This window comes from Chinchilla lanigera, unplaced genomic scaffold (assembly GCF_000276665.1).
Source record: "Chinchilla lanigera isolate Chin_1 unplaced genomic scaffold, ChiLan1.0 scaffold00090, whole genome shotgun sequence".
In the NCBI taxonomy this organism is placed as follows: Eukaryota; Metazoa; Chordata; class Mammalia; order Rodentia; family Chinchillidae; genus Chinchilla; species Chinchilla lanigera.
Genome location: NW_004955491.1, coordinates 7,748,467 through 7,776,285, shown reverse-complemented (window position 1 = coordinate 7,776,285; position 27,819 = coordinate 7,748,467). Strand labels below are relative to the sequence as shown.

General features: G+C 49.3%; 1 protein-coding gene across 4 annotated transcripts in view; it reads right to left on the bottom strand.

Annotated features, from left to right (window-relative positions):
- The window catches only part of Dpp6 (dipeptidyl-peptidase 6), an 842,230-nt gene that overhangs the window by 391,664 nt on the left and 422,747 nt on the right, over nucleotides 1–27,819 (bottom strand). The window contains exon 1 of one of the 4 annotated variants that reach the window (XM_005404853.2): nucleotides 17,597–18,045. The exons of the other annotated variants lie outside the window; for them this stretch is intronic. Within the exon in view, the coding sequence (XP_005404910.1) occupies nucleotides 17,597–17,653 (57 nt within the window). The 5' untranslated portion in view covers nucleotides 17,654–18,045. Of the gene's footprint in view, nucleotides 1–17,596; nucleotides 18,046–27,819 lie in introns of those variants that run through there. 4 annotated transcript variants of the gene reach the window in all.

Genomic DNA, 27,819 nt, shown 5'->3' with positions numbered 1-27,819 from the left:
AAATTAGGAACCACCAAAGACATAACCACAACAGGATTCTGGGTAGGGGGACTTGACCCTTAGACAGTGACACAGCCATAAACAGGACCCTTGGCTCATGTGCCACCCACCGACCTCAGGCTCAGGATCACACCAGTTTGAACCATTCTTCTGTACACAAGTGGATTATACTTTCATTATAGATCTTTGGAGAGTTAGTTGCTCAATTTTTGCCTAATCTCAAGGACATGAGACGGTGTGTTTCTATTTTTCTTTAGGGCCTGGAGGTAAGATCATCAATGTCTGGGAAAGCCTTCACCAGTGGAGCACAGGCTTTGTGCAAGAAAAAATAATGCAAAATCTATTATTTTCAATAAAAGTGTCAGGCTTAAAGTTCAATTAAAATGATGCATGCTTGTTGTTTGGCAGTTGGTGGCAATAAAACCTCCAAACAGGTAAGATACCCAGGTAACAGAGAGGCTCAATTTATATTTGTTATTTGAATCCATTAGAAATGTGCCCTTGGTCTACACATTTAGGGATATGTGTATGACAGGAAATAACAGCATCTTCCTTCTGAATATTAATAATGTTGATCGGATATAGACAGCCTTGGTGTGGTTCTCAATAGATCATGAAAACCTCCTCAGAATCTTTAGTTTCTAATGAAAAAAAAAGCAAAGGGACCAACCATTTTGCCCTCTAAATCATGAAAGTAAACACCGAATCAAGACATATCCCCTTTATTTCTGCAGGAATGGAATGTACAGCAGAGAAATGAGACTCCAGCTGAACTCCTCAATTTAAAAAATGATCCCCAGAGTCTCTTGTAAAGAGAGCAAAGGAAACAAAGCATAAGGACAGGCTGTTTGTACCTGAAAGGAAGGTGTGAAGGAAGTGCTGGGGACAGCCCTGGGCGTCTGGGTAAGGATGATGGGCCAGCCTGGAACATCTCGCACAGGCATAGGTTTTTGCCTGTGACAAGGTGCCTTGGAAACCACTGTTTGCGGTCCAGGACCTGAATCCCTCCTCAGCTGAAGGACAGGGACACAGAGCAGCAGTGAAAACAAAGTATGCAAAACAAAGGTGCCCACACTACTGCTCACCTGCGGGCCAGGGCAGCCCCCTCCCTTCCTGGCTTCCACTTCCTCCTGGGGAAATACATGGAGGCTGCTGGTCCCACCCAAGAGCATGTGAGGACCAACAAAACCCCCTGTGTGCGCCAGCCTATGGTTTCCGTGTCACGTTCTTATTCAGGAGATTCATAAATGCTACTCCTGTCTGCCTCGGTGAAAAAGTGCCCATCAGACCAGGAAACGCTCATGAACGTGGTGTGGGGTGTCGGGTACAGCAGCCTGGGGCGACGGCCCAGGGTGAGAGATACCATTAAGCAGAGTGCAGGGACCCAGACTTCTGCATTACAGCACCTGGGGGAGGGCATCGTATCCCGGGATGTCTGTGTCAAGAGGAAGGGACATGTTGGAGCTCGGTTCTGATGTGGCCCAACGAAGTGAGACCAGGGAAGTGCAATCCTGCCCGTGTCATGCTGCTCTGAGGAGTTTCGTGACCAGAGAGGGCAAAGGGCACTGCACGGCCAGCCCAGGGACAGACGCCTCACAGTGTGCGTGGAAGCGAAGTGTGTGCAGGAAGGGTCACGCCAGAATCGAGCCAGCAGACATGGCTTGGTCAGGACATATACGCTACTTCTGCAGAATTCCACCCACTTTGCCTTCTCTTCCTGACTTTGTTCTGATTCAAGAAATGATTCAGGTGCTCAATTTCCCCTCCGGCCTCACACCTTCTAACCATCAATGGGGAGGATGAGTGTGTTTAATGTGTGTGCCCGTATGTGCGTGTGTGTGCATGTGGGATGCATATTGTAGAGGTTTGCGCTTGTGTGATTTCCTCAACCTTCCCCCATATCAAGTCCACCAAATCTTCGGCACAATGACATCAGATAGGTTCTATCTACAGTCACAGCTTGGTACTCAACTGCTTTGAAAATCAGTGAGTTTGGCAGTTGATCCATTTCGATGCAAAAGTTTCACCATTTGCTTGGTGTTCCACATGCAAGATAGAACTTGTCCATGCCGATTGCCTGGTGACTTGATCCCTTTTCTAGCCCAAACAACTCATTCGGTACTCAGTGATTTTGGTAGTACTCCATCTCCCAGAACCAATTAACAAGCACCGAGGTACCGCTGTGTTTCAAACTTCAACCAGGTCAGATTAACACCTTAAACACACAGGCATCTGCTACAAAGGGGACATCAAGTTATTACACAAACTCTGGGAAGCTGAAAGCAGTGTATCTACAGCTGACAGAGAAAAGGGGTCGATGTTGGGGTCTGTGAACCTGGTAACTGCTGAGAACAGGGGGGATGTGACCCCCGGGTGTCCCCCAAGAGAGACGCTCCCATCAGCACACGTAAGAGGTGACAAACACATTGCTAAGGCTGCACGGCTGGGAGCCACAAAGCTCGTGCACCACAGCCATAAGCACACACAGCGTATAGGCTTCACGAAGTCACTCATCACCAGGCAGGCGCGTGCACCAAAGGACGGCCAGATGCCTCCCAGGCCAGATTCTGCACATGCACACGCTCCCCAGACACTCACTTTTTCATAGCCTTGTCTCCCAGAGCCTTCTGCGCAGGCAAGCTTCCCTTTTCTCCTTTTAATACAGATGACAGACTCGTAACTTTAGGCTGCTGTGCCAACTCAAGAACTAGACATAAACTCCAAAGAGCCACCACATGAGCGGCATCTTGGAAACGGGAATCCTGGGAAGGTAGCAGTATCCTTCTGGCTTTATTGTCAAGTTTACAATACTACTTCATGACTAATTGGCATTGCACATCTTTCCAAGATGTGCACGGAATGGCAGCTCATTTGGATTTGCATTTTCTTCGTCATTTCCTGTATTTCTCCTGAGCAGGCTTAACAGGGCCATGACTCTCCCTGAGCAGAAGGATGTGAGCTCTTAAAGGTCAAGGTGAAAATTCACACAATATCTGATTTGACAGCGCGTGTGACTTTTGAAATCAGGCTGACGACTTCACAGTCATGGGACATAGGTACCAGCCTTGGAAGTAGGTGTGTTCAGCTAATGCAATGTGTTTGAGGGTTCAGACATCCTGAAGATCAGAGATGATGCATTTACTGCTTGGGAACCCCTCTTGGATACAACACCTTCCAATAAATGGCACTATGTTCCCAAGTACACTGGGAGCTAAAAGGTTTAAAGGCTGGGGACTTTCCTATCTTACCCCATGCCACCGTGGCTTCACGAATCCAGTCCACACATTCTGAACCACAGGACACCATTGTGTTCCTCAAGGCTATGGCAAGTGTCATGTTTTCTGGAATCCTCTGTACTGCCCAGCACAGCAGGACATGGATGGTCAAGCAGGACTTGGCTCATGGCACAGAACAGCACCTGGTACATAGGTGTAGATGGAAGGAAGACGGTCTTCCTGCGGTTACTGAAAGTCTGTATGCTCAACGGCTTGTTAAAGAGTCAGCTTTCTCAACGACAGGGGGAAGGTCAGGAGAACCATTCTATGGGTGAGGTTTATTCTGCCCAAGGAGGAAGAAGAGGGGGAAACAAGCTTTTCTGCCTTTCAAATGCCTCTCCTCCCAAACACACACACACCCTCATCGCCACGCAAGAGGAGCTTGTCAAGTCCCTTCCTCACGGCGTCTGCAGGAAGGGAAGCTGCTGAGTAAGCCAGCTGCTATTCGTGATCCTCACTGGTCCCCAGACAGCAGCTTGAAAGAAGTAACTGACCTGAGCATGTGCAGAGGTCCCTATGCCTCTCCCAACATCCTCAACTCCAGCTGGGGGCGGCCTCTCCGAGAGCCAGGGCCACCTTAAGGAACGCAGAGAGATGCCAGGAAATGGGGAAGCCAAGGATGTGGAGATGGCAAGGGCATCTGGAGAGGGAGGGGGCAGAGGAAGTAAAAAATGTTCTTGACGTGGTGTGTGCATACACCAGCTCTCCGAAGTGAATGCAATTATTATGCATCACATGAATACATCAACCAGAAAAAAGAAAGTAAAACAGGTGAATTTCAAAGAAAAAAAGAGGTAAGAAGAAAGCAGGTTTTCTGAAATTACAAATCCTTGCCGAACACTAATCCAGGTAAAAGTGTAAATTCTATTAACACAGCTCAGCCAGCACACAATGCATGCTCACTCCGCATTTATATTCTTTATGTTTGTCCAGAGCGTCGTGCCTAGAAGTCTGCTGACCACCTAGTGGATGTTCAGGGAATAGTTAGATCCAGTGGAAACTGCCTTTGCTCAAGAAGTTCTCTGAGTACTTATCGAGAACAAACCAGCTTTACCTTCTTTGAAATTCTGGAAAATATCTACACTGGCCAATGTAAGTTCAAACAGAAACACAGGTGGCTGATTCTCCTGTCCCTAAAATGGATGTTGGATAGAGTTCCCACTGCCTGGAGGCACGTCCTTCCGTCTGCTGTGGAATTGCGTGGCTTACACGGTACGAGAGCTCCATGGGACACCAAGTGCAACAAAGAGCCGCCGTCCCCACCGCTAGACCCGAGCCCCACTGGGACACCCAGCACTGGGCAGAACTGAGTCTGAGGCAAGGAGGGCGGCGGTGGTACGGAACAGGTGTGGTAAAAAACTCCACATGGAAAAAAAGAACAAAGTTTCATTAATAATTTTTATACTCATTTCTGTCAGAATAAGGTTTTAGACATGTTGGATGTAATAAAATACAAAATTCATCCCATCTGATTTTTTTTAAATTTTAATGTGGCGATGGCCTCTAGCATCTTTTAAATTAGAATGCATCGATAGCTTCGACTGCATTTTTACTGGCACTGTGCCAAGCACTGCATAAGTATAAAGTAGTATCACTAGTTGACTCAATGCTAAATTTATGCAAGGAAACGTTAAGAGTTTTAACTTGTCTTTGGAAATAAAGATTTCACCAGCATTGGGGTCAAACAATTGAGGGAGGAAAGTGATTGCTGTATTTTAGTCCTTATATCAAAAAAATACTATTTTTTATATGAATAAGTGATCGCCATGTAAAATTTTTGATTTATAAAATCGGTAAGGCTGTTTGGGAAGTTCATGGGGCTGGGACCCTCACGCCTGCACGCAGACATCCCTGGTTTGCAGGCCGCCCCTGGACGTAGTGGTCTGCTAACCCTGCTGCCAGCCTTGGGATCACCCAGCACTGCACTGACAGGTGACCCACCGCGGGCACGTGCTGGGAGGACCACGTGCATGCAGGCAGGTATGCACATCCTTCTCCAGACCCTTCTTCACCTCAACACAAACCTTGAGACAGCGCCCCCAAATGGTCAGATACAGTCACATCATTTCTTTCTCATGCAAATGACTGGGACAGGGGGTAGTGCGTGGTTCCTGCACTCTCCTCACCGAGCCCAAGGACAAGTAAAATAATACAACCTGAGTAGCAGAAGGCAGACATCCACCCTTCCATTCCTGACTTGCAGGTAAAAGTCTACTCTGTCCTCAGATTCTGCTTATGCGGGTGTAGACTTGACCTGGGGAGTCCCAACTCTCTCAGTAGATACCAGCTCAGGACTTACCTTTCCAAGGACTTTTATCAGTGCACACACTGTTTGCAAAAGACCTTCAGAGAAGCGGTGCTCAGCTCCTTGGTCTTAGTGGGGGGGGGGAGGGACCAGGGACAACGTGATTGACAGGGAAACAACTGGTGTGTAGTTCGGTAAGCTTTTGTCCCAAGAGTTCTCACACGACCTCTGCGAATGGTTTCAACGCCTTCGAATAAGGGATTTGAGGCTAGAACTAAGGCTGTTCCCAGAGAACAAAGTTTATATCAAGATTTTGGACATTTTAAATCTGATTTTATCTAAATTCTCTGTGTAATCCCCAAAGTCAAGACATTGGATCAGCTCAAAAACTACTCCAGGCTTAAAAGGTATTTGGAGTTCCTTACACGCGTAGGTCTCGCGTTTCCTTCCCTTGCTATCCGCTTGTTCGAACACTTTTGGCCCCCGTGAGGCCCACAGATGCACAGCCAACGACACAGTGCACGCTGTTTCATTTTCTTTAGCGTTTTCTTGGACTCAAGCACTGTCTGTCACTTTAAGTATAATTTCCTCATTCAAGCAAAGACAACACAATTATATAAATCTGAAATTTTCAGCAGCTTTATTACAAAATGAAAACACTCTAATAGAGAAACTCTAATCATATCCATTCATTACAGCGACCATACTGCTTCAGAATCTAAAATTAGCCGTCTCAGACCTGGCCTCCACGTGAGGCTTTAGTACAGCCTCTGTCTTGCACACAAGGCTATATAAATGAGCCGTCCGACAACGTCAGGGTCGTAGCAGCATCGCTTCTGAGAAAGGTAAGTAAGCATCTAAGACGCAAATGCATTTTGACAACTAATAAACCACAGCTAAGATTCAAATACCTGGGCATAACCATTCAGCCACACGCACGAACGAATTCCGTACTCACAAACTGCAGGCTAATTACTTCAACTGCAGCTTAGTATCAGTCCAGTTTCAAGCACAGCAGCAGCACTGAAGCTCAGTCAAGCTGCTCCAGCCAGTGAGGCGGACACATTTATAGGAAGCACTTGGCTTCCCTCTGGCAACCTGTCCTGCAGCCTTGGGGAGGGGCTGGGGGAGGCGAGGGATGATCAGAACCCTGAGCCAGCTCACTCAGCCTCTGGTGACTGTTTCCCACGCTGAGACTGCAGGTGCGAGCTGGGGACTCTCGCAGTTGTGAATGGAGCATTTGCTCCATGTGGAAGCAGAGGCACTGAGCTGGAGCTGTCCCATGGGGAGGCCACACTCAGGCCTGTGGAGTCCAAAGCCAGTTTTATATGACCCCACAACTTCACTATTCCTCCCTTTCTTTATAAGAAAGCATCTCACCCTGTCACCTCCTCAGACTGTACCGCCTCACAAAAAAGTTCATCAAACTTCCCCAAGAACCAGGGAAGCAGAGGAAACCAGGACAAATGTTCCAGAAGGCTTCACTTCCTGAATCTTTGTTTTTTTTTTTTGAGGCCGGGTCTCACTGTGCATTTCAGGCTGGCCTTGAACTTACTATGTAGCCCAGGCTGTCCTCGAACTCATGGCAATCTTCCTGCCTCAGCCTCTCCTATGCTGGGATTACAGGCATGTGCCACCATGCCCGGCTTCACTCCCTGAATCTTGATCCACTGCCTTGGTTTCTTTTTCAAGGCACTTGTACCCCTTCAAGTTAGAAGATCAGTCCAGATGACAGGTGATAGCTGCTGTTGAATGTGACCGTATTTGCCCCCTGCTCATTGCTTTGTCCATCAACACAGTAGTAAGTGAGAAGGTGCTATGGCTGGGAGCCCCGGCAAGACTGAACAGCGTCCTGAGCATCTGGAGAAAGCAGCCAATGGAGAAGCAAGTGCAGGAGAAAGACGCAGGCCGAGTGCTGGGGAAGGAAGTGCGGCCATGAGGCTTCCGGCATCAGGGAAGCTGAGAGGAGCTGGGTACTCCGAGGGCATCTGACCTGGACATGTGACTGATTTGTTCAACCATTCATTTGCTGAATATAAGAATAAGACCGCAGGCTCTCAACACAGGAGGGACAGTCAGTGGAGAGGCTCCAAAAGGAAGAACTGTGCATTCGGCCATCAACTCCTTCCGCACGCAGATCAGAGGACTGGTCCGGCACTGTGCAGGCGGGTGGGGTTGGCGACATGGGACAGTTTTGTGTCCTCCAGAGCACACAGGTATGCATCAAAGAAGGTGAAATGGCACCCTAATGAGGTCGTGAAATCCTCCACAGAGGGTGACCTCCAGCAGTCAGCACTCCTCCCCACCCAGGAGGCGGCGCACAGCGACCCAGGCTGCTGTCACGGCGCTTCTTCTGGAGCCACCTGGGCAGAGGCTGCCAGGCCCAGCACCACCGCAAGTCTGTCCTGCCCCTCTGCTACAGCTGCTGTCTAGAGACACAAATCCACAGATTCCTAGTTTTGACTTTTAGAGCAACACAAAATCGAAGAGATCATAATCCTATCTCTTCTGGTGACATTCAGCCACCCCTCAAATATGAATTAAAGATGATACCATGACACCTCAGCCTCCTAGCCACACGGTCACTTTCCTCCAGCCTCTCTTCACCCTACATAGCTCACATTTCCATCGCCTACCACGTTTGGGGTACCCTACCCCGTCTTCCAGACTGCTCTCCCCGACCCTGACCCTCCTGCATGCTGAGTTCCTACCCAGACATTTCAGCTGCTTGGTCAGGATTTGCATAAGGTTTCAGCACATTTCTTTGGGTGTGTCTTAGACTGTGCTTTCTTGTAGGGAGAGCAGAGAATGACAACAGGGCTTCTACTCCCCTGGGATCTACAGACAGGAATGCAAGGACGTGAGAGGAATGTTTCTGGTGAACAGGTCCACATCTTTCGTCTGACCCTCCTCAAAAGGGATCCATGCTCCATGGTTATTGATCCATATACTTTTGGTTCCATTTAAGTTTGTGAAAAAATGAAAATCCAGATGTTTCCACATCTGTAATCCTGCTCCACCAAAGTCCCAGCATATGCAGGTGAACCTGGGCTCTCCTCTCCCTCCCTTCCACCCCCAGCTCCTCACCCCTGCTGCCTAGCTACTACCCAGGAGGCTACTCAAGTGAACAATGAGACTGAAAATTACCTACTGCACCCTTCCAAAACATGCATAATGGATTAATTGTTGCTTACTTTTAACATTTGGGGAGATAAGCAGTTGCTACACCCTCATTTTTTCCTTGTTGGAAAAATAGCTCATTAAATTACTAGTTACTTGAATATGAAAAATTGCCATGAACCACCTAACGCACCCAGCACTGGCACAATAAAGAGACAAATTGAGCTGCATCTACCAGGAAAAGTGAGGACGGAACCACAGCTGAGAAGCCCCTGGAGGGATCGCCTTCCCTTAGTTGCTCTCCGTATAAGGCATTCTCATCATCTTTACTCTTAATTTCCTTTGCACTGTCCAGTTAATTTTGGTTTTTGTGTTAATCTTTTAGTATATAATTCTTATCATGTCTCACTCATGATTGCTTGATTTAGAGCAAAAATTTTTTTAAAAAATGATTTGTGTTTTGAATCTGCAATTTGCCTGCTATGTGATTATGGGAGCCTACTCTACTTCTCTGGGTTTGATTTTTACCCGTGTAAATCAGACTGCTGAATTAGGTGCGTGTTTCTGAGCTGTGCAGTTCTGCTGCCTGGGGATGGGTCTCTGGACCTCCAGAAAAGTGATTCTCCTCCTTCCTGTGCCAGTCTTGGCTTTTTGCCTTTTAGGAAAGGATTTAAGTTACTAAGTCAAAAGTCCAAAATCACTGGGCAATCTGGTGTGTACAAACTGTGACCTGCTCACCCATTCTGCCTCATGTTTTTAAAGTATTAGAACAAAAGTATTTTTTAAAGAAATTTTTGTTGCTCATGTGCATTAATTGTATGATACAGTTTATATGTGGCCCAAGAAAGTCTCTTTTTGCCAAAATAAAACAAACAAACACAAACAAAATGATGGAAATGAAAGGTGAGTTTCCAGTCAGACATGACCATAAGCCTTGCGATCAAGGATTTTATAAAGCAACTCACCTTACAATGGACCCACAAGCCCCTTCCAAATGGTGGAAATGAGACCCACTCAAATGTCATCCCCGTGTCAATACCCACCGTAAGTGCCCATTAAGCCAGGAGACTGGAATCTCCATGCCAACTTGGTGCACAAGCAATGTTTTCTTTTTCCACAGCAAGAGTGATGCATAGGCTCATTATCATTTTCCAGACATGATCCCAGGCCAAGTTTGCTCCAGGTTCCTCAGTAACAGGTGGGAGACCTGGGATCAGAAGTTGGGGATATCTACGTCAGAGCACAGATGCTCTTCAGCTGCCCTCAAAACAGGTTCTGGGGAGACTAAGGAGGAATTCTCCTCCTCCAGCTCTTGTGACAAGGAGACAGAATTAATGAAATGCATTAAGTGGGGTTTTGAGACACAAAGGCTTTGTGGTCCCTGCCAAAGTTCTTTCACTGGTCAGTGTCATTCTTTAACTGTCTACCATATAACTTGGTGTTGGTAGAACGGAGTGCTTATTTTATTTATCAAAATCACAGCCAGCAATTCTAATTCCCTTGAGTTTTCCTAAAGATATCTCTCTTGGTTTTTTTTGTTTTGTTTTGCTTTGTTTTTTTTTGTCCCAGGAATCAAACTCAGGCCCTTGAGCTTGCCAGGCAGGTGCTATGCTCCTGAGCTATATCCCTGGCCTTTCAGGCTATTTTTAAAAATACTGCATGCAGACGTGCATGTAGTATGTGCATGTGCCATAATGTTTTAAAATACCTTGCCGCTTCTAGGTAAACTTGATTTTATTAGTGAAGTCTCAGGCGTTTTAGCTTTTTGAAAACCAGAAACTTGTCGGTACTCTTTGTCAAGAGACATCTAGACATCAAGACACATCTAGACTCGATAATCACGCTCACAAAATGATCTCTTTATGCCCAGGTCACTCTTCCAGTTTTTGTAGATTTCCCAAATTCCTGTCTTCTCAGACAGACTCCCCTCTCTTCCAGACCTGTGCTAACTCTTTGCTGCATTCCTTTGCACTTTACCTAACCCAGCTTCCAACACTTCCGGGTAACTGCTTCTGGTCTCCTTCTTCCCTAAATCACCTCCATTCTTTCTTGAAGCAGCCCATTCTGGTGCCCTTCAGGTGAGGCCTCACACAGCAGGGAATCTTGTCTCTCCTGACTTTGAGCCACTCCTGCCCAGCTGCCAGTCCCCCTACTTGGGCTCTCGTCTTCCTATGTTACCAGCTTCGCAAAATAAAAACCTCCCTCCCGTGTGACATCTGTCAAGTGAGCGGATGGGGCATTGAGCAGACTATTAAGATTAAAATAGGTTTACCTCTGTCTCTCTCAGGGACCAGATCGGAGATACAGAGGCAGTGTCGTCATTTTTGAATTCCAGGTGTGAATACTGTAAATTTCAAGCAATAAGAACAACTATCTTCTTTAAAATTAAAAAGCCCCATACAAATGTTTTCCACTCAGTTCAAGACACACATTACTTCCATTCAAGGACACTTCTGTTACCTATAGGTTTCGAAAAGAAGAAAACATTGGGGTTATCGCTGGGATCTTTGATTGGGATGTGACATCTATTCAGAGGGTTCAATCAATCCTTTTAAGAGAACAAATTCCCATTATCTGCAAGAGGAATCAGGCTGGCATAGCAGGAGGCAGACTTTGTCCACTATTAAGAGACAGCCCCCCACCTCCACAGTTTCCCCCTTTCTTTCATCAGCAAACACCTGTCCGTGCTCCGCCTCCCTTTCTGAACACAGAGCAGTGCACACAGATAATTTTCAGATTTCTATGTCCCAGATTAACAACACAGCAACTTGAGATGATGCTTAGAGTCTCAGGAGGTTTCAGATTGGGGAAGGCAGATTTTCTGGCAGCAGAATTTAAATCTCATAAAAAAAATTGATCAGATACCAGTAAGAGAATAATATATAAATTGTCAGTGGCAGTTCTATTCACCAGACTTTATTATACCAAGGATGTGCACGGTGAAGCCATGGGTGGAGGACTGCATCAGAATGCACTGGCATCCCTGCTACCACTTCTAAAAATAGACGGTGCTACCAAGGTGGCTGCAGGCTCAGACTTCGTACGGCACTTACGGCAAGTTCTAAGAAGGGATGGCTGCGGATCTCAGCTCCATTACAATAACTCCTCCTGGATTGGGAAGAGCAAGCAGCAACAGTCTCTGTTATGTGGTGCTTGCCAGAGGGAATCAGACTGTGAAAGAACAGGTGTTTACAGGATGTTCATACCTGCAGGTGACTCAAGGAGGGCCAAGACTGCTCTCCCCGAGACCTCCACTTAACTTTTCCTCAGTGATTCTGACTAAATACTTATTGCTCCTTCCACTGGCTCTGCCGTAACTTTGTGCCTAAAATCAGACTATCAGCAATTCCACTGGGTGTCAGCCTCAGTAACTACTGTCAACAAGCCGTGTTCTCTGTGACAGTAATGCCTTACGTCACTTGATGCATTGTCCATAACGATTGAATTTGCCTTAATCATTTAGCAAGACCCAGGCAGATGAGCACAGGTCACAGTTTGAACACAAAGAGTCAAGCATGAGCAGACGCTCACATGCCCAGGGTCCATGGGGGACAAAAGGACCATGGCAGTAAGATCCTGCAAAGCTGAGGACACACAGAGACAGAAGGAGACTGAAAGTGAGCGCTCCAGATTAAACCTTTTTTCTGGGCTGCATGTTGAGACCTCTACAGGTCCCTCTTCCCCTGCTACAGTCAGGAAGACCCCGAGGACCTGGCCCCACGTCAAGTCACACAAGACTGAGCTCAGCTTCCACCCCAACCAACAGGAAGAACACAGGTAACCAGACCTGAAATGAACTTGAAGCAAAGCCAGTGACGCTCAGTGTGCCTCTCCATACCCTGCCTGTGACCTGAACACACAGCCTCCACCTGCTGGATCTTCCCAAAGCAAGGCCAAGGCCATCCGACAGCCACTGAGCTCTGAAAGTTTGCATAGAACTTCTGCTGCAAATTGTGATCTCTTCCTGCACTTTTCCAACCACAGGTCAGCTGTTTCCCTCTCCCATCCAGGTTAGGGTGAGCAGTGTAACCTGCAAAGACAGGTCCCGTACGCCACACACAGGCCCGGGCTCACGTCCATAGAACGATGCCACAGCTCCCTAGCAGGCAGGAACTAGGTGGATGCTCAGGACCGAGATCAGCATCTGAACAGTTTCCTCATCACACCGGGGCTACAGCTGTTTTGGTGAAGCTCAGTGAAGAGCATCCTCCAACTTTCGAGGTCCCCTGGTTCTCCTAGAGGTTGGGGCTAGTGCCACCCCTGGTAGCGGCAATACTGGAAATCCGGGTGGGGTTAAGTTCCAAGGGAACTTGATGTCATCATAGAGCAGGAAAACACATTCAGCACACCAGGAGGAGTTTTAAGAAAGAAAAAGAAGCTGCTTCCCATCATTTTCAGGTGGGGCTGTACTCACAGACAAGCTGGGTGACTCTGTCCCTCCCCAAACCCCAACGTTGTCTTGTCTTTCATGTAGGGTACCAAGAGACACCTGGTGGTGTTTAACGGATGGTGGAATGTGGGTCCCAGGAGATTGGGAAACACCTATAGGGCCCTAGAGTAGAGCTCACCACGGCTCCCAGCTAGTCCTCCACTTTATTGCCCCACTGTTCTCTCTGGTGGGGAGGCACCCTCCCCTGAGGCGCAGCCCCTCCTTCCCTCTGTCGTCTTTCTGCACCAGGATGGACTCCAGTGCTCCCAGGCACAGGGCCTTCTGTCCCGTGCTCTCCCTTGGAAGCCCACAGCGTCTGAGCCTCCCCTGAAATCCCCCACACAGCCCACTTGCATCCTCCATTTCCTTGTGCTCCAAGTTCTAAGTCTGAGCCGTGTCCGGAAACAGCCCCAGGAACTCTGTGCTCCTGGGCCGTACCCCATTCCTCCAGGGCTTGTTTTTATCCAGAGTCTTAGATAGCTGAGATCAGGCACAGAATGGAACTTAATTTATAGGAGTATAGTAATGGTAGCCAGGACCCTGTTCTGGAATTTTGAAAGGCCTACATATCCTGCCACGACTATCAACCCATCATGTCTGCGCTTCTCAAAGATGAGTCTGGTTTTTCTGAGTTCCCTTCAACCTGTTTTTTCCCATCTAATGCCATCGAATCTTAAAGGCAAAGGCCGCACAGACTCTTTTCCTTTAACAAGGTTGCATGAAAAATTTAACTCTCATGATGGTCAAAGCCAGATGCTCTCCTGTATTAAATTTTACTATTGCAAGAAGCAATAAGATGGAACACAAGGGACCCAGCACAGAATGGAAGGCCTGGTCCATTACCTACATACTTCGGGAGGTCACCTGGCCTCTCAGAGTGCTGGGCCACCTGCATCTTAATGACCTCTCTGTTGAATGTGTTGTTTATAAAACTCTACTCATTTCAAACAATTCTGCAATGGCATTGAAAATGTTTAGACGAAAAAGTTATCAGTCAGTACTAGGTCCTGGTATCTGTAATCAAACAGGTGAACAAACATGGCAGAGGCTATCAGGACAGATGCTGCAACAGGACACTGAGAAGCAACAAGAAACAATAATGCTCATGTTGCAAAGTGTGGGTCTAACACTGGTTTGCAGGTATAAGGAACTTAAGCTGTGATTCCAATCAACGTACATCAAAGCTTCAAGCTAGCAAATACAACATAGGCTACTTCCACGCCAGTGTGTGTACAGGTATGTTAAGTGTGTGTGCCTATGTACGCATGTATCTGCGTGTGTACATATACACAGCCACACACTAACATAGCATATGCCACTAAAAATTTGGCCTTGCTTAAGAGTTGAGCGAGAACGTCTTGTGGCTTATTGGAAAATTCCTGGATTCATCTGTCTTTTCATATTCAATAGCATTACTGATCCCTGCTTTCCAATTTTAAATCATCTGAAGTGGGGCGAGCATATGCTAAAACAAATTTGTACTTTTTTATTCTAAGTGGAAAAATCCCTGAGTTGGGTTCTTGAAGAAAAGGTTTAGTCCCTGAGGGAGAACACAGTAAATGTGAGGAGAATGCCCTCCACTCTCCTGCTTCCTCCCCTGGCTTGCTCTGTGTCCGGGGGTCAAGCGTTGCAGGGGTCAAGCCTGCTAGGGGATGAGGTGTCACCAAGAGGTGCCAGCATCCTCATCCTCAGGCTGGATTCAGAGCCAATGAGAGAACAATTCACCAGGTGAAAAGACACGTTATTCCCAAATATCATGGGCACTTCACAATGCACTCAAAAAGAGAGAGAGAAAGAGAAGAGATCATCTAGAAATCTCTTCCCCCTTTTATTCTGATCCTACAGAAAACAAAACCCAAAAAAACCTCTCCAGATATCCAATTTTGGTACTTATTTTTTAACCAATTGGGAAAAAAACATAGCCATCTCTAACGGCAAAATAATTGCTTTCATGTCTTTTCTTAATTGTTCTCATTAATTTGTGGTGACCCTCAACATACAGTTATGTCTTCTCATCACCCTCAGCCCTGACTCTCAAAGACCAAGGCAGGTGAGGTGCATTAACACCCCAGCTGGCTTGCTGAGAAAAAGGTGGTCCATACAGTCACCAGACACCACCTAAGACCAGGGGGACAGGCACCAGGCCAAGGTGAGCACCGGCCCTGGGCGGGGGCCTCCCCGCGTGAGGCACCACTGCCCTGAGAAACAGCACTTGGAGGCCTGGAGATGGCCATTGAATTAATCCCATTAAAGAACCCCAGCTTAAGCCATGAGCCAAACCACGAGCCAAGAATCCTCTGTGTCTCCTAAGACACCCGGACATCCTCCTGTCACGGCTGCCCTGTGAATTCCATCAGCCTGGGCACAGGGCTGTCCCCAAAGCCCCATCAGCAGCAGGGAAAAAATGGAAATAGAAAACTGGGAAATCCTTCCAGGGCTGTGCATCTGAACACACAGGCAGGCCAGTGCTTTCAGACGACTGCTGTGATGAAGAAGTAAGACGCAGCTGTAGGAATTTCATTTTAGTATTCTAGTTGTTGTGTTTTGGGCAGTTAAGATTTTAGGCAAGATCTTCTAAAGCTGTGTAGATAGACAGATAGATAGATAGATAGATAGATGATAGATAGATATGTAGACACACACATAGACATAGATGCTATAGACACAGCTTCTCCTATCCTAGCCTGCTGCTGGCTCCCTCTCTGTGGACTTCATGGGTTGAACTCAGATTTTTCAGGGCCAAGAAGATGCCACCTGAGAATGGGGGAAAAGGGCTTCTCAGCTGCATGTGACAAGGACACCTGCCTCTGGATGTCCCACCCGCTGTCTGGAGCCACGCTGCCTCAGGACTGCAGTCTGGACCAGCTTATGTCTTTCACAACAGAGGCAGGTCAAGGACAGGCAATTTCCAGAGATCAGCAGGTATCCAAACCGAGGGCTCTCAGTCCTCCAGAACCCACACCCTAATTAACCATTGCCACACTTCTGCATGCTGAAGTATCACGCAAGAGAAGAGGAAAATTGTAGAGAAGCTCAGTACTTCTTTTCCATCATATAGATTGGGCCGCGTGCTCCTGGTCCCTGGGTTAGATCCATGAATACCAATGTGCTCTTCTAATTATTACCTCCTCCCCTGCTCAGGAGGGCTACCTGAGTCCTAGCTCAAGCCTGCAAGCCCTGACAGCATTTATTTCATGCCCAGTGAGGGCAGAGAACTGTCATAAAAGGAGACCAATTCAGTCACAGGATGCTAATGTAGGTGGAAATATTTCTTTACTGAGCAAATATCCTGTAGAATTCTTAAAAGAAGGTTTGATTTCTCTATTCTGAACCTATCAAGCTATACATAACATTAATCCTTATACAAACTCTTACACTGAATACAAATAATTTTAAGATTCCCATATTTACAAATCTTCTCCCCAGATGAAGTAAGATTGTATTTAAATTCTTTGGTTGGTGGTGATATAAGAACATGGTTGCCTTTTTATCGAAAAATTGGCTGTGGGAAAATGACCCCCAACTGAAGCTCTCACTACATGCATACCCCAAGTTGTCCTCCTGTGCTCTCTGAAGAGTTGGTGTGGGCTTCTGTCACACAACATCCCCAACCAGGTCTGCTTCCCTGAACTCTAGGGATGTCTCCCTTCTTTGCCCAGGCCCCAGCAAAAGCTACCTAGTGACAACCTTAAAACACTGGAAGGGAAATCAGCTTGTGCTGTTGATTTACTAGGCTTGGGCAAACTGCTCCGCGAATCTAGTGGTGTCTCCCAGGGTCTGTTTTAATGATCTGCCTGAGGTGAACTGAGCAGCGATTAACAGACAAGAGCCCTTCGGATGCTCTAAGTGGGGAATTACAGCGTCGCCAGGAGTGCGGGGCTGGTCTGCAGATCCGCCTTCACTCCCCAAACGCACCCACCCATGCAGAAGGTGGGCCCCCCAGGCAGAGGCCCCCTCTGCACCAGAGTCCCGCACACCTGGCCAGCCTTCTTGACCAGTCTTTCCCACCTGCTACTTCCCAGCCGGCTCACCTGGTCCTCAGTGGGCACCTCCTGTAGGCAGAGTCTGCTCTGTCTGCCAGGAGCGTCTCAGCGTGCCCATGCCTTGCAGGGATGCTTGTGAGAGAGGGAGGGGAAAGCCAGGTCCTAGACACACACGGCCCCTTCGCCTACTTGTTTAGCAACAGCAAAGTCCTCTTGGAGCTTCAGCACAAGCTTTTTCAAAAAAATGTTTTGGTGTGCCCTGCTTCCCCCAAATCACAAAGTAGCTGGGAACGCTGGCACAGGTGAAACGAGGGAGCTGTGAAGACAGAGGCCTGCATGCACAGGCACCCCGCCAAAGGCGCTGTGTCCTATTGATAAGGCCAGGGCACCCTTTAAAAATAGGAATGGGGGCGGCGGAGTTGACACCCAGCAGCACAGCTTGGTGGCCCAGGCAGGCAGCCACAGCCACAGCAGACACCAAAGCATCCAAGGAACACACACACACACACACACACACACACACGCACGCACAACCAGGCATTACCTGATCCTGCTGTTGCACGGATTTCCCCGAGGCGCTGGGCTCCTTGGCAGTGGTCATGGTCTGTCGCTCTGTCCCGGGCACGCGCGGCCGCCCCAGGACCAGCTGGGTCTGACAGTGAGTTGGGAGCCACCAGCCTCAGCAAGCAGGGAGAGGGGAAGGAGTGCAGGGCTAGTCCATACTTCTGAAATCTCCAAGGGCTATTTTGGGGCGCGTGGGGGAGGGCGCTGGGGTGGACCAGCCTAGTTTGCTCTTGCAATGCCAACAGCAGAGAGGCTGGGAAGCGGGAAGATGCCTCCACGGCTTCGCGGGGCTTCTCCAATTAGCTACAGCCTCTGCAATCGCCACAGAAACAATAACTGCTTAGCAACCGGCAGCGGGCGGCTGGGTGCGGGAAGTGCCCGGGCGATGAGAGCTGCCTCCTGCCGCCTCCCGGCCGCGCACGGCGCATGCTCAGGCCGTGCTCCGGCTGGGGCGGGGGACAGCGGAGGGGACCGTTCGGGGGACGCTGGCGGGCCGGGAGGACTCGCGCCCACGCACCTGGGGCTCGACCCTGCCCGAGCCCAGGAAGTCGACCCCGCGTTCCGGGCCCCCAACTCACGCCTGAGCAGTAGCGCGCAGGGGCACCGGGTGGGGGCAGCCTTTGTTGTTCCTGCTGCAAAGTGTGGGGTGCATTTGGGAAGGCCTGGGTCTGCGCGGCTCCTGGCAGGACTTGCTTTTCTTGCGCCCAGTGGGTGTGCAGGAGCGCAGGCCCTTGCGATCTTGACCTTTATTTTCCTGACAAATGAAAAAACTTAGGTTCCATCTTTAGAGTCAACGAATCTGTGTTTCTCTAAGAAATTCGATCAGGACCTCAGGATGTCTTCTGACTAAAACAGAGGAAAGGGGGAGAACCCCGCCTGGGCGGTGACGCTGCCACATCCCGTGCCAAGGAGTGAGCAGGCGGCAGGTGGCCGGAGGCTCCGTGCTCCTGGCTCTGTTTCTGGCACCTGAGCGCAGGTTCAGGTGAGATACGCGTGAGGGGAACTCCAGGGAGGGCAGCGTCAGCCTACAGGTTGCAGGTGGGACTGTCTCCTGGTCCTGCAGGGATGGGGCAGGCTGCCCAGAGCACCCACTGTGTCACAGTGCCTCTGCGGCTCCTGCTCTGGAACCTCTTCTGCTGACGGGCATTCACTGACCACGGACAGCCTGGCCGTCTGTCTGCACACAGGTCACTAACAAGTCACTCAGGCCAGGGCCTGAATTGATTGGTGTGTTCTTCGCGCCTGTGTGAAGCCCAGTGTGGTTCTAAACAAAGACGCAAAATGGATCTGTGTCCCTTTAAAGGTACTTGAGAGAAGGCTCCTCAGGGTTCCGCTCCAGGCCAGTGCCCTCCAGGCCCTCCACGTTACGGAAACAGAGAACCTGGCCGAATGCAAGGCATTGTGTCTGTCTTCGGAGGCGCCCAAGGAATGGAAATCATAGCAGAGGGGCCACCACCTCCGCCACAGCCTGCACCTAAGTCTGCTCTCAGTGTTCACTTGGCACAGGTTCTCAGAGGTCTGGACGGGCAGCTGGGAGCTCGCATGGTTTGGCCAAGAGTGTAAGAAAGAAAATGCCATGCAAAACCCCTGCCACCCTGGAAAGGCTTGTGTCTCACCCTGCTGCATTGGGTTCAACTTCCTGCAGGACTAGAGGTTCAGGGGTGGTCCTGGCAGGGCTGTGGGCCCTGGTTCACTCATCTCCTTCCCCTGCCTGCTAAGATGCCTAGAACCCAAGTGGTCGTCAGTACTGGGTGAGGGGCAGGTGCCAGGCCAGGGTGGCAGCTCTTGGGGGCTTCACAACTCACTATCTTGTATGTGGAAGGTGCTTGGGACCACCTTGGCCTCATTGCTGGCCGCTGTGGCATGAGGTCACTAAGAAAGCCTGCCACTGAGGCCAAGGGGCAAAGGGGACAGAGACTGAAAAAGGAGGGCTGGGCGGCGAGGTGAGCCGCCGTGTCCCCGCACACCTGACACACAGCGGACCTGGCCCAGTGTTCCTGCAGAGGCTGCCTCAGCACTGCCCAGGCCCTGGGATTCCTCTTCAGTTCAGAGCTCCAGGCGGGGTCAAATCTGGGGCTGCCGTCCGCTGCCAGCTCCGAAGAGATCCACTGCGGGCTCGCTGAGGGAGCCACTGGTGTCCCAGAGCCGGGACGGTACCTGGGAGGCTCAGGTGTGGAGGGAGTGCGGTCTCCTGCACGGTCACAGGTCCCTGGTCTAACCATGCAGTGGTGGCGCAGGATGCGCAGTTGTCTACGGCGGGGGGTACAAGAAACCCCTTCCCATCTTACTGTTCAATAAAAAGCTTAAAATATTGTTTCACACAAAATAGATGCAGATTTAATACAAAATCTTTCCCTGCATGTGAGATCATGCAAGGCACTTCCGAGGGAGGTCCACTGGGGCTCATAGCTCCTTAGAGTCTGTCTGGCTAGTCCCTGGGCTCCCCACACCCTACACGAATCAGCTCTGTTATCAGAGCCATGAGGTGGGGATGTCTGGAGGTCACTGGTAGAGGCCTGGCCAGGTGGTTCCACCCACAACCTTTCCCTGGGGTTTCCAGGCCTCCGGTCCCCAGCATTTCTGTACACTTGACCCTGTAAAAGGCAAAGGGGCAGGAAGTCTTGCTTTGTGTCCTCATCAGAGGAGCTGGAGGGTGTCCTGTCAAGTGCAACAAGCCAGGGAGAGGACAAAGCCTGCCCTTGTAGGCGGTGTCCAGAGGCCAGGCTCTAGGAAGCAGCAGGGCAGAGGGTGACAGGGGCTGGAGGCAGGGAGGGTGCGGGCTTGCCCTGACCAGGCACAAGGTCTCAATTCTGCCAGCTGAACAAGTTCGAGAGATCTACTCGACAGCACTGAGCCTGCAGCAAATGCAGCCGGAACTGCACTGTATGGTTAAAAATCGGTTAGCAGGGCAGGTCTACAGGAGTGTTATCTCCTCAGTGAAATTAAGAAGGATCACCTTTTAGTCCTATTTTAAAATTAGTCAGTGTCCCTCCAGAGGGCATATATTGTGCTTCAGCTTATCCTCCCCAACTCAAGATGTCTCTCGCTGATGTTGGACTCCATGTTCCTGTGAGCTATCAGCATCATCATCCAAGAGGCACTCATCAAAGGAAAGGTTTGCAAAGGGCAAATACAGGACACATTGCCCCCAAGCTTGTGTAGATGAATGTTTAAAAAAAAAGAACATATAGCTACATTTCTGAAAAGCAGCATGTATAAATGTCATAACTATGAGGTATGATTGAAACATACAGTGAGTATAAAAAGCCATAGTAAAAGATACATTGCCGTTAACTCCAGTCAAAATCTTGCCCCTCACTTTTTTTTATTTTAAACAGAATAATACAAGAAAATCAACAGCAAAATACCAACAACATAAACGAAAACAAAACAAAGCAAAAACAATAAAAATGATACAGGGTCTCAGAACAAAATGATAGGAATTATCGGTGGTTGCTATACTAGTTATTGTTATCTTCAACGAAGTTGCTCAGATTGGCAGAGGTAAGAATGCAAGATGGATCAAACCACTACAGAGAATAAAAAGTAAAAACAAAACAAAATCCATTAGAAATGACACAGAGCATCCCTAGACAGGACGGTAGAACTCCTACCATCTTGCCCCTCGCTTTGAACACACCTATCCTATCATTCTTGCCACTTTATGGACCAGATCTGGAAGTTCTCTTTGCTGGATGTATGTAGGAGCTATGATAAGAATACAGTGACTGTTGCTGCTACGTGCCTTCCAGCGGAAAGACGGCCTCATAAAAGCATGCTGCGGTGTCCTCATCCAGTTTATTCCCTGGGTCTGGCATCGCATGCAAATTCTGGCTTTTCCCCCAAGGTCAAAATGAGCATAAAAGGAAAACCTTTTGGACCAATGGAGGACATCAAAGCGGCCAAGACAGCACAACTGAAGACATTCAGGAAAGAAGACTTGCAGAGCTGCCTCAGAAAGTGGCAAGCGTGATGGGACAAGTGTGGAGAACATGAGAAGAATTCTGAGGGGGATGAACTGGGACGTGTCTCTCACCATAATAAAAGTATGAAGATTTAAACACCCGCTGTATTTTTTCATCACAGCCATACGGTTTCTTGGAGCTTGAGTGAATGCGGCCGGGGGGGGGGGGGGGCAGTGATATGGATCAGGGCATCATCTGCCTGCCGCTCCCAAGGTCCTGCCCCAGGAGCGTGGAACTGCCGTGGCGCATGCTTAGGGAAGGGGTGAGGGTGCTGACCGCCTCAAAGAAGATGGTAGGAGTTACAGGGCTACCTGCCTGTGTGCCAAGTGCTCCGCATCTAGCGCGGATGTAGGGAATCCTGAAAGTGTTCGGTCTGCCAAATTCGTACCAACTGCCACTTAGAGGAAGTGCTCTCAGAGAGCTGTTTGAATAAGTAAGCAATGTGGCGTCTTCCATTACACGTCACATACAAAGGGTTTTCCGCTCTCCCTTTTCTGCAGGACGCCTGCCTTGCTATCTGCAACCCCTAGGAGTTGAGCCAACACCACGACAGTGTTGCAGCCAAGGCCATCCATCTTGCTGGGGTCCCCACACCCCAGGCTTGGCTTGGCCTGAGCCAAAACTCCCAGGCTCGGTGTTCAGCTCTGTGTTCATTGAGAAACTGTGACAGTGAGCTGCTTGCTTTGTGTATAAGATCAGCAAATCTGCCGTCACCCCTGCAGGCCAGTAGGAGAGGGAAACCTGCAAAGCCGGGCCTTGGGTCCTGCCTTAGGGGCCCAAGACCATAGAGGGAACGAAGGACAGAGGCCACCGGGCATCCATCCTCATGGGAAAGTGTGTGGAAGAAAAGGATCGCACAGCAAGCAATGCCCAGCAGCCTTCGAAGCCACAAATTCTGTGCACATAAAGGGTATGAGTGGACTGGAAGTCCAGGGCTTAAGGGAGAAAATGAGAAACACAACTACATATAAGTGAGTGCATATGCACACAAAACACGTCTACCATCTCAAACCATTTAAGACACAAACCTATGCATTCATATACAATATACATTTTGCAAAAATACAAACAAAAGATAGCTGACAACCACACTGTACTGTGTGCTGGTGGTAGGGAGGGGAAGGGGCGACAAAAAGGATAAGGAGGTGGAAGGAGGGAGGAAGAGCAAGGAAGGAAATGAATGAATGAAAGGAGGCGTGCTCCTTGCTTGAACATGTGAACCCCCTTCTCCAAACCTGCGTGAGGCTAGAGGAAGTCAGCGTAAACACTACCACTGGTCCTGTCCTCTTTAACCCTTATGGCGGCACCAGGAAGCAGCTGTTGTCATCGGTCATCTATGCGTAAGTAGGAGGGGCGCAGAGGGGTGGACGGTTGACCCCATCACCCAGCTCCTGATGCAGATCCGACCCGCACTCCCCGCAGCACACAGCACACTGCGCTCTTTGGATAAAGTGCTCCCTAAATGACCTTGTGGCTCAGAATTCCACCTTGTGAGTCCAGGTAGATTTGCCAGGGTTGACAATTGGCTGTCTAAAGCATGCTGTTCTTCAAAAGGGTTTGAAACCCACTCACATCCACGTCTACACCCCAGCTTTTGGATGGCAGCTTCCATTCAACATGAGGGGGAGCGAGTGCGTACTAACGATGTGGTGCTGTTGTGAGCGCTGAGTTATAAACTGCCCGGTTTCAGCCCGGGGCAGTGTAGTTTCCTTCACGTTGTTCTGCTTCTCCTGCCTGGCCCTGAGCCAGCTCACCGTTTTGGGGACACAGACAGGGCAGCGGTCCGTGGTGCCCGGGCGGTCTGCACTGGCTCAGCCATCAATCCTTGGGCTCCCCATGCCGCCAGATGACCTTGGCACCAGCAGCACGACAGATGTCTTGTTTATGATTTTTAATGGCCCTCGCTGATGTGCCCGGGACTGTTCGATCAGCCCTTGTTTGGTGCTCTCTGTGGAACAGGTTCTCGTGTTGTTTGGGGACACATGTCACGGGGTAGCCCAAGGGTCTCCACAGCCATGCTGGGTTCAAGGGCATCTCAGGAAAGACGTCCCAGAGGAGTGCCTCCTGGACCACACCTGATGCTCATGGAGGGGACTGAGACCCGGAAGGCTGTCGGTGGACAACAAGACGGCATCTCAGGTGTGAGGTCCCCAGCTTTTGTGCTCTCACCCTTCACTCCCAGCACACAATCACTGAGCAGATGAAAGCCGGAAGTTCCCAGTGAAGGCTCTGCCGATGCAGCCCCTGTTGCCCAACTTTGCAGACTGCATCTGATTTGGCTTTGGGGATTAGTGCCAATGACCTTCAGACGGGCTACTTAACACCAAAGATACAGGGATGTAGTAGAAATCTAAAGCACGGAGCAGTTTCTCCAGGAAGCCACTGTGAAAAATAAAAGCACTTAACAAAATGTTTAAGAAATGTCATCTTCCCACCAAGGTCTCTAACACCAGCTCCATGCCTAACTCCTTCCCTATGGTGGGCTCCTATGCACTCTTTAATGCCCAACTCAAATATAACCTTCAACCTTCAGCCCCCACAGGCCTGGCCCTTGCCTCACTCTTTTCCCATCACACTTTCATGTTCCCTGCAGTGTCACCTCTCTGCCTGGAGTCCTGGCCCCTTTGCCCTTCATTAAAGGCAGAAGCTTTAAGCCAGAATAATTTCTTGTGAGTGAATGGGGGGGTTGCTTTCACTTGTGGCTGTGTGGACAGTGCAGGGTCCAGGTCCGATTGCCTTAGAGAACAGTGCCAGGGTTAAATGAGAGAGACCAAAGCCATGGGTGAGGACCCAGCAATGGCCCTGCTTCCCTCTGGCCTGAGATATGCACCGCACAAGGCTTCCTCACCTGTGCACCCCCAGGACTCAGCATTCAGAAGGAGCAGAGTGAGCAGTGTGTGGGGAGAGGGCTGCAGCCCTGAGCACTGCGGGGTCTGGGGTCAAAAGGCAGGTGCGTCCCCCATGCGTCTCTCCAGGGGAGGTCGGGACCAGGACTTTCCTTTGAGGCCTCACTCTAAGAAGAAATTCAAGGAGAATCACAACACTGAATTCCTCACAGGCCCAAATGGGGAGCCCCGCAGCGCCAAATGCACACAGTCTCCAAATAGCCTAGAGCGGTCAGGGTGGGCTAGAAAACGTGCCTGCAGGTGGTCTCGGGACAGTGGAGACACAACAGGAAAGGGCACCTCTATGGTAGGAACTCTGCCCCTCCCACTTCGTCATGCTGCGGCAGGGAGCCCCGCTTGCAGGCTCCGACATGAGGAGGTTTGGAGGATGGGCGTTGCCAGAACTTGGGGCTCCCACCCTACCAGCTGCAACTGCAGCCCACAGCCTGGCCTCCGCTGCTGCCTCTTTGGACTGAGTCACAGAGCTGCAGACCCAGGGGGCCCCTGTGGGACAGGCACTTCTGAAAGGAGAAAGGATGAGGAGGGAGGAGGTGGAAATGCCTTCCAACCTCAAAGGGAGGCCCCCAAGGAGGAGGGACCTCACCAATCCACAGGCAGAGGTGTAAGTCACACACGGCTTATGTCTTTAAGAGTCTTTCTGGATGAAAATTAGAACAAAGTGAAAGTCCTTAGAAATGGGAGCCCAGCCTCTCAATTAAAAAAGTATGCGTCTGGTGTGGAAAAATGGGTAAGAGACAGGATGGGGAGGCAGAAGCTCTACCAGCCCCCAAGAAACAAAGAAGACAGCTATTAGCAGGAAGCACAGGCGAAGCCAGCGAAGACAATCACCCTTCCGAGACAATAAACAAGGTGAGATTTATACTGAGAAATTCCCTTACTCTTCCCCTTACTGCATCAAAGCAGCATTAAAAGAGAGTAGAATAAAATAGAAAGTACCAGTGACGTAGCTCTTCATCCAGGTGTTATTTTTGCGAAAATTTTTGGAATGAGATCACCCATGAAATGCTAGAAAGGGTTGTGCTATGAAGTGTGGTCAAAATATATGGTGAACGCTTGAATTTTAAAAATATATAGTAAAGGCACAGTGCCACAAGTCCCCCTCAAGATCCTCCTCCTGACTTTGCACACGCTCATCAGATCATTTTTGCCACTTTCTGAACCTCTTTCTTGAGAGTCTTTAGTTGTGCAGTCCTGGCTGTCTTGATGTCCAGAACTGACTCAAAATGTGACTTTTCCTGGTCATTTTTACTTTGGGGAAGAGCCAGAAGCCTCACGGTGCCAGGTCTAGTGAATAAAACGGATGAGGACACATGGTGATATTTTTATTTGATAGAAAGTTCTATAAACAGTTGATCGAGAAATATGGTGACTGTTTAAATGAAAACATTTGTCACAGGAAAGGACACATGGCCATAAATCCCCCTCAAGATCTCCAAAACATTTTCCTTCACTTTGAGCACACTGCTCCCACCATTCTTGGAAATGTGTTTTTACCTGTAATAATTTATTTTTTTTTTAAATTTAAACACTCAGTGCATCTTCTATCATCCTTGTAAGTTCTATAATTTGGTCTCATTCATGAAACAATGGGTTGCAGAGGAGTTGACACAGGCAGAAGTCACCCCACATGTCCTTAGGAACCAACACTGAGAGCCACGTATGGATCAAATCAGCACGGGTACTGAAGGGCTAACCTGAGGAAATCTAGGAAAGTCACTTCCAGACTTCTGAGAAAGACCTGGGCTTGGCGACTCTTCACACTGGAGCACTCAGGAGGGGGCCTTCCTTCTCTGGAGGGTTTGTGTTCTCATGGAAATACCTGAAAGGTCAAGCTCAATTCCTCTGGGCAGAACCCAGAGGTGTCTCCCTCCTAGGACAAGATTAAGATAGTGACACCGGGGAACCTGTGGCATAAAGTCAGCAGGAAAGTGTGAGGTGGGACAATCTTCTTTTCCCTCTGCGGGACTCCAGGGGAGGAAACAGGACTCTGCTGGTTGTTCATGGCTAGCCGGAGGGTGAGAGATCAGGAGGGAGAGGCCAGGCTCCAGGAAGAGCTATCAAGGCAGCAGAGACAGCTGAGGACACTCCAGAGGGTCAGGGAAGAAAAACTCACGGGAACTGGTTGAAAGGAAGAACCGGAGCATGGTGGTACACACCCGTAATCCCAGCATTTGTGAAGCTGGAGCAGGAGAATTTTAAGTTTGAGCCCAGCCAGGGTAAATCAGTGACTTAGTGAGACCCTGTCTCAAACCTTAAAAGAATAAATAAAAAGGCTGGAGATGTGGCTCAGTGCGAAGGCCTTAGGTTCTACATTCAGTATTAAAAAAAAAATAAAAAGAAGAAAAGAAGGCAGGAAGGAAGAAATGAAAGAAGGAATGAGAAAAAAGAGAGACAGAGAAAGAAGAGAGGAAAAGAAAGGGATAGCTCACTATGGTGAGGGAGATAGGGAGTAATCAGCTGGCTCTGCAGTGGCCCCAGCTTCTAGGGACACCCCATTCCCATTTCCAGGTGGCTGTGTCCTTACAATAGCTGCTTTCGTTCAGAGACCGCTGGATTGCAGCATTTTCCTGCAAAGTAAAATGGACCAAAGTAAAGTGGTGCTGGCCCACATCTAGAATGGATATAAACCGGGAGCCTACTTTTCACACTAAGGTGAAAGCTGCTTTCTGATCTCCTGCTGGTCGTGGGAAGGAGCAGGGGAAGGTCCCCACAGGGACCTGTGCTCACAGATGCCCAGTGCTCCTCTCCACCTCAGCGACCCCTCATCCTGGGATCAGGTGGAATTCCTACAGGATTTGGGGGCTGAGAGAGGTTACCTATGAGCTAGTTCAGGTCCCCAAGACTATTATTTTCCAGTGTTCTGAGCGTCTGACGCCATCCCCAAACAAGAGATTATTTCTGCTTTCCTGATTGGTCACCTCCATTTCTCTCTCCTTTATTCCCATTTCCTGAGCATCTGTTACCCACCAGGTATACTCTCTAGACAGGGCCACACAAACCCAACCCCTGACCTCGAGAGGCCCCAGGTTTAATGGGAAAACAAACCAGGCAATGAGACAGCAGCCTCGGTGAGCGCACAGGCAGATGTGTGCACAAAGCTGCCTACCGGAGCTAGAAAGCCGTGTGACAGTGACACAGGCTGCTCAGGCCTGGCACCATGCCCTGGAGCCCCTACGTGAATGGGGGCTGTGGCATAGACCGTGGAGGCAACTGTTCATTATGGCAGAAACTCTTCCCTGCAGACCATGGGAAAATTTTAGACAATAGAATGTCACAAGTGGGTCTTGCCATTTGGACAGGTCTTCTTTCAGAGTATAGAAAATGGAGTGGGG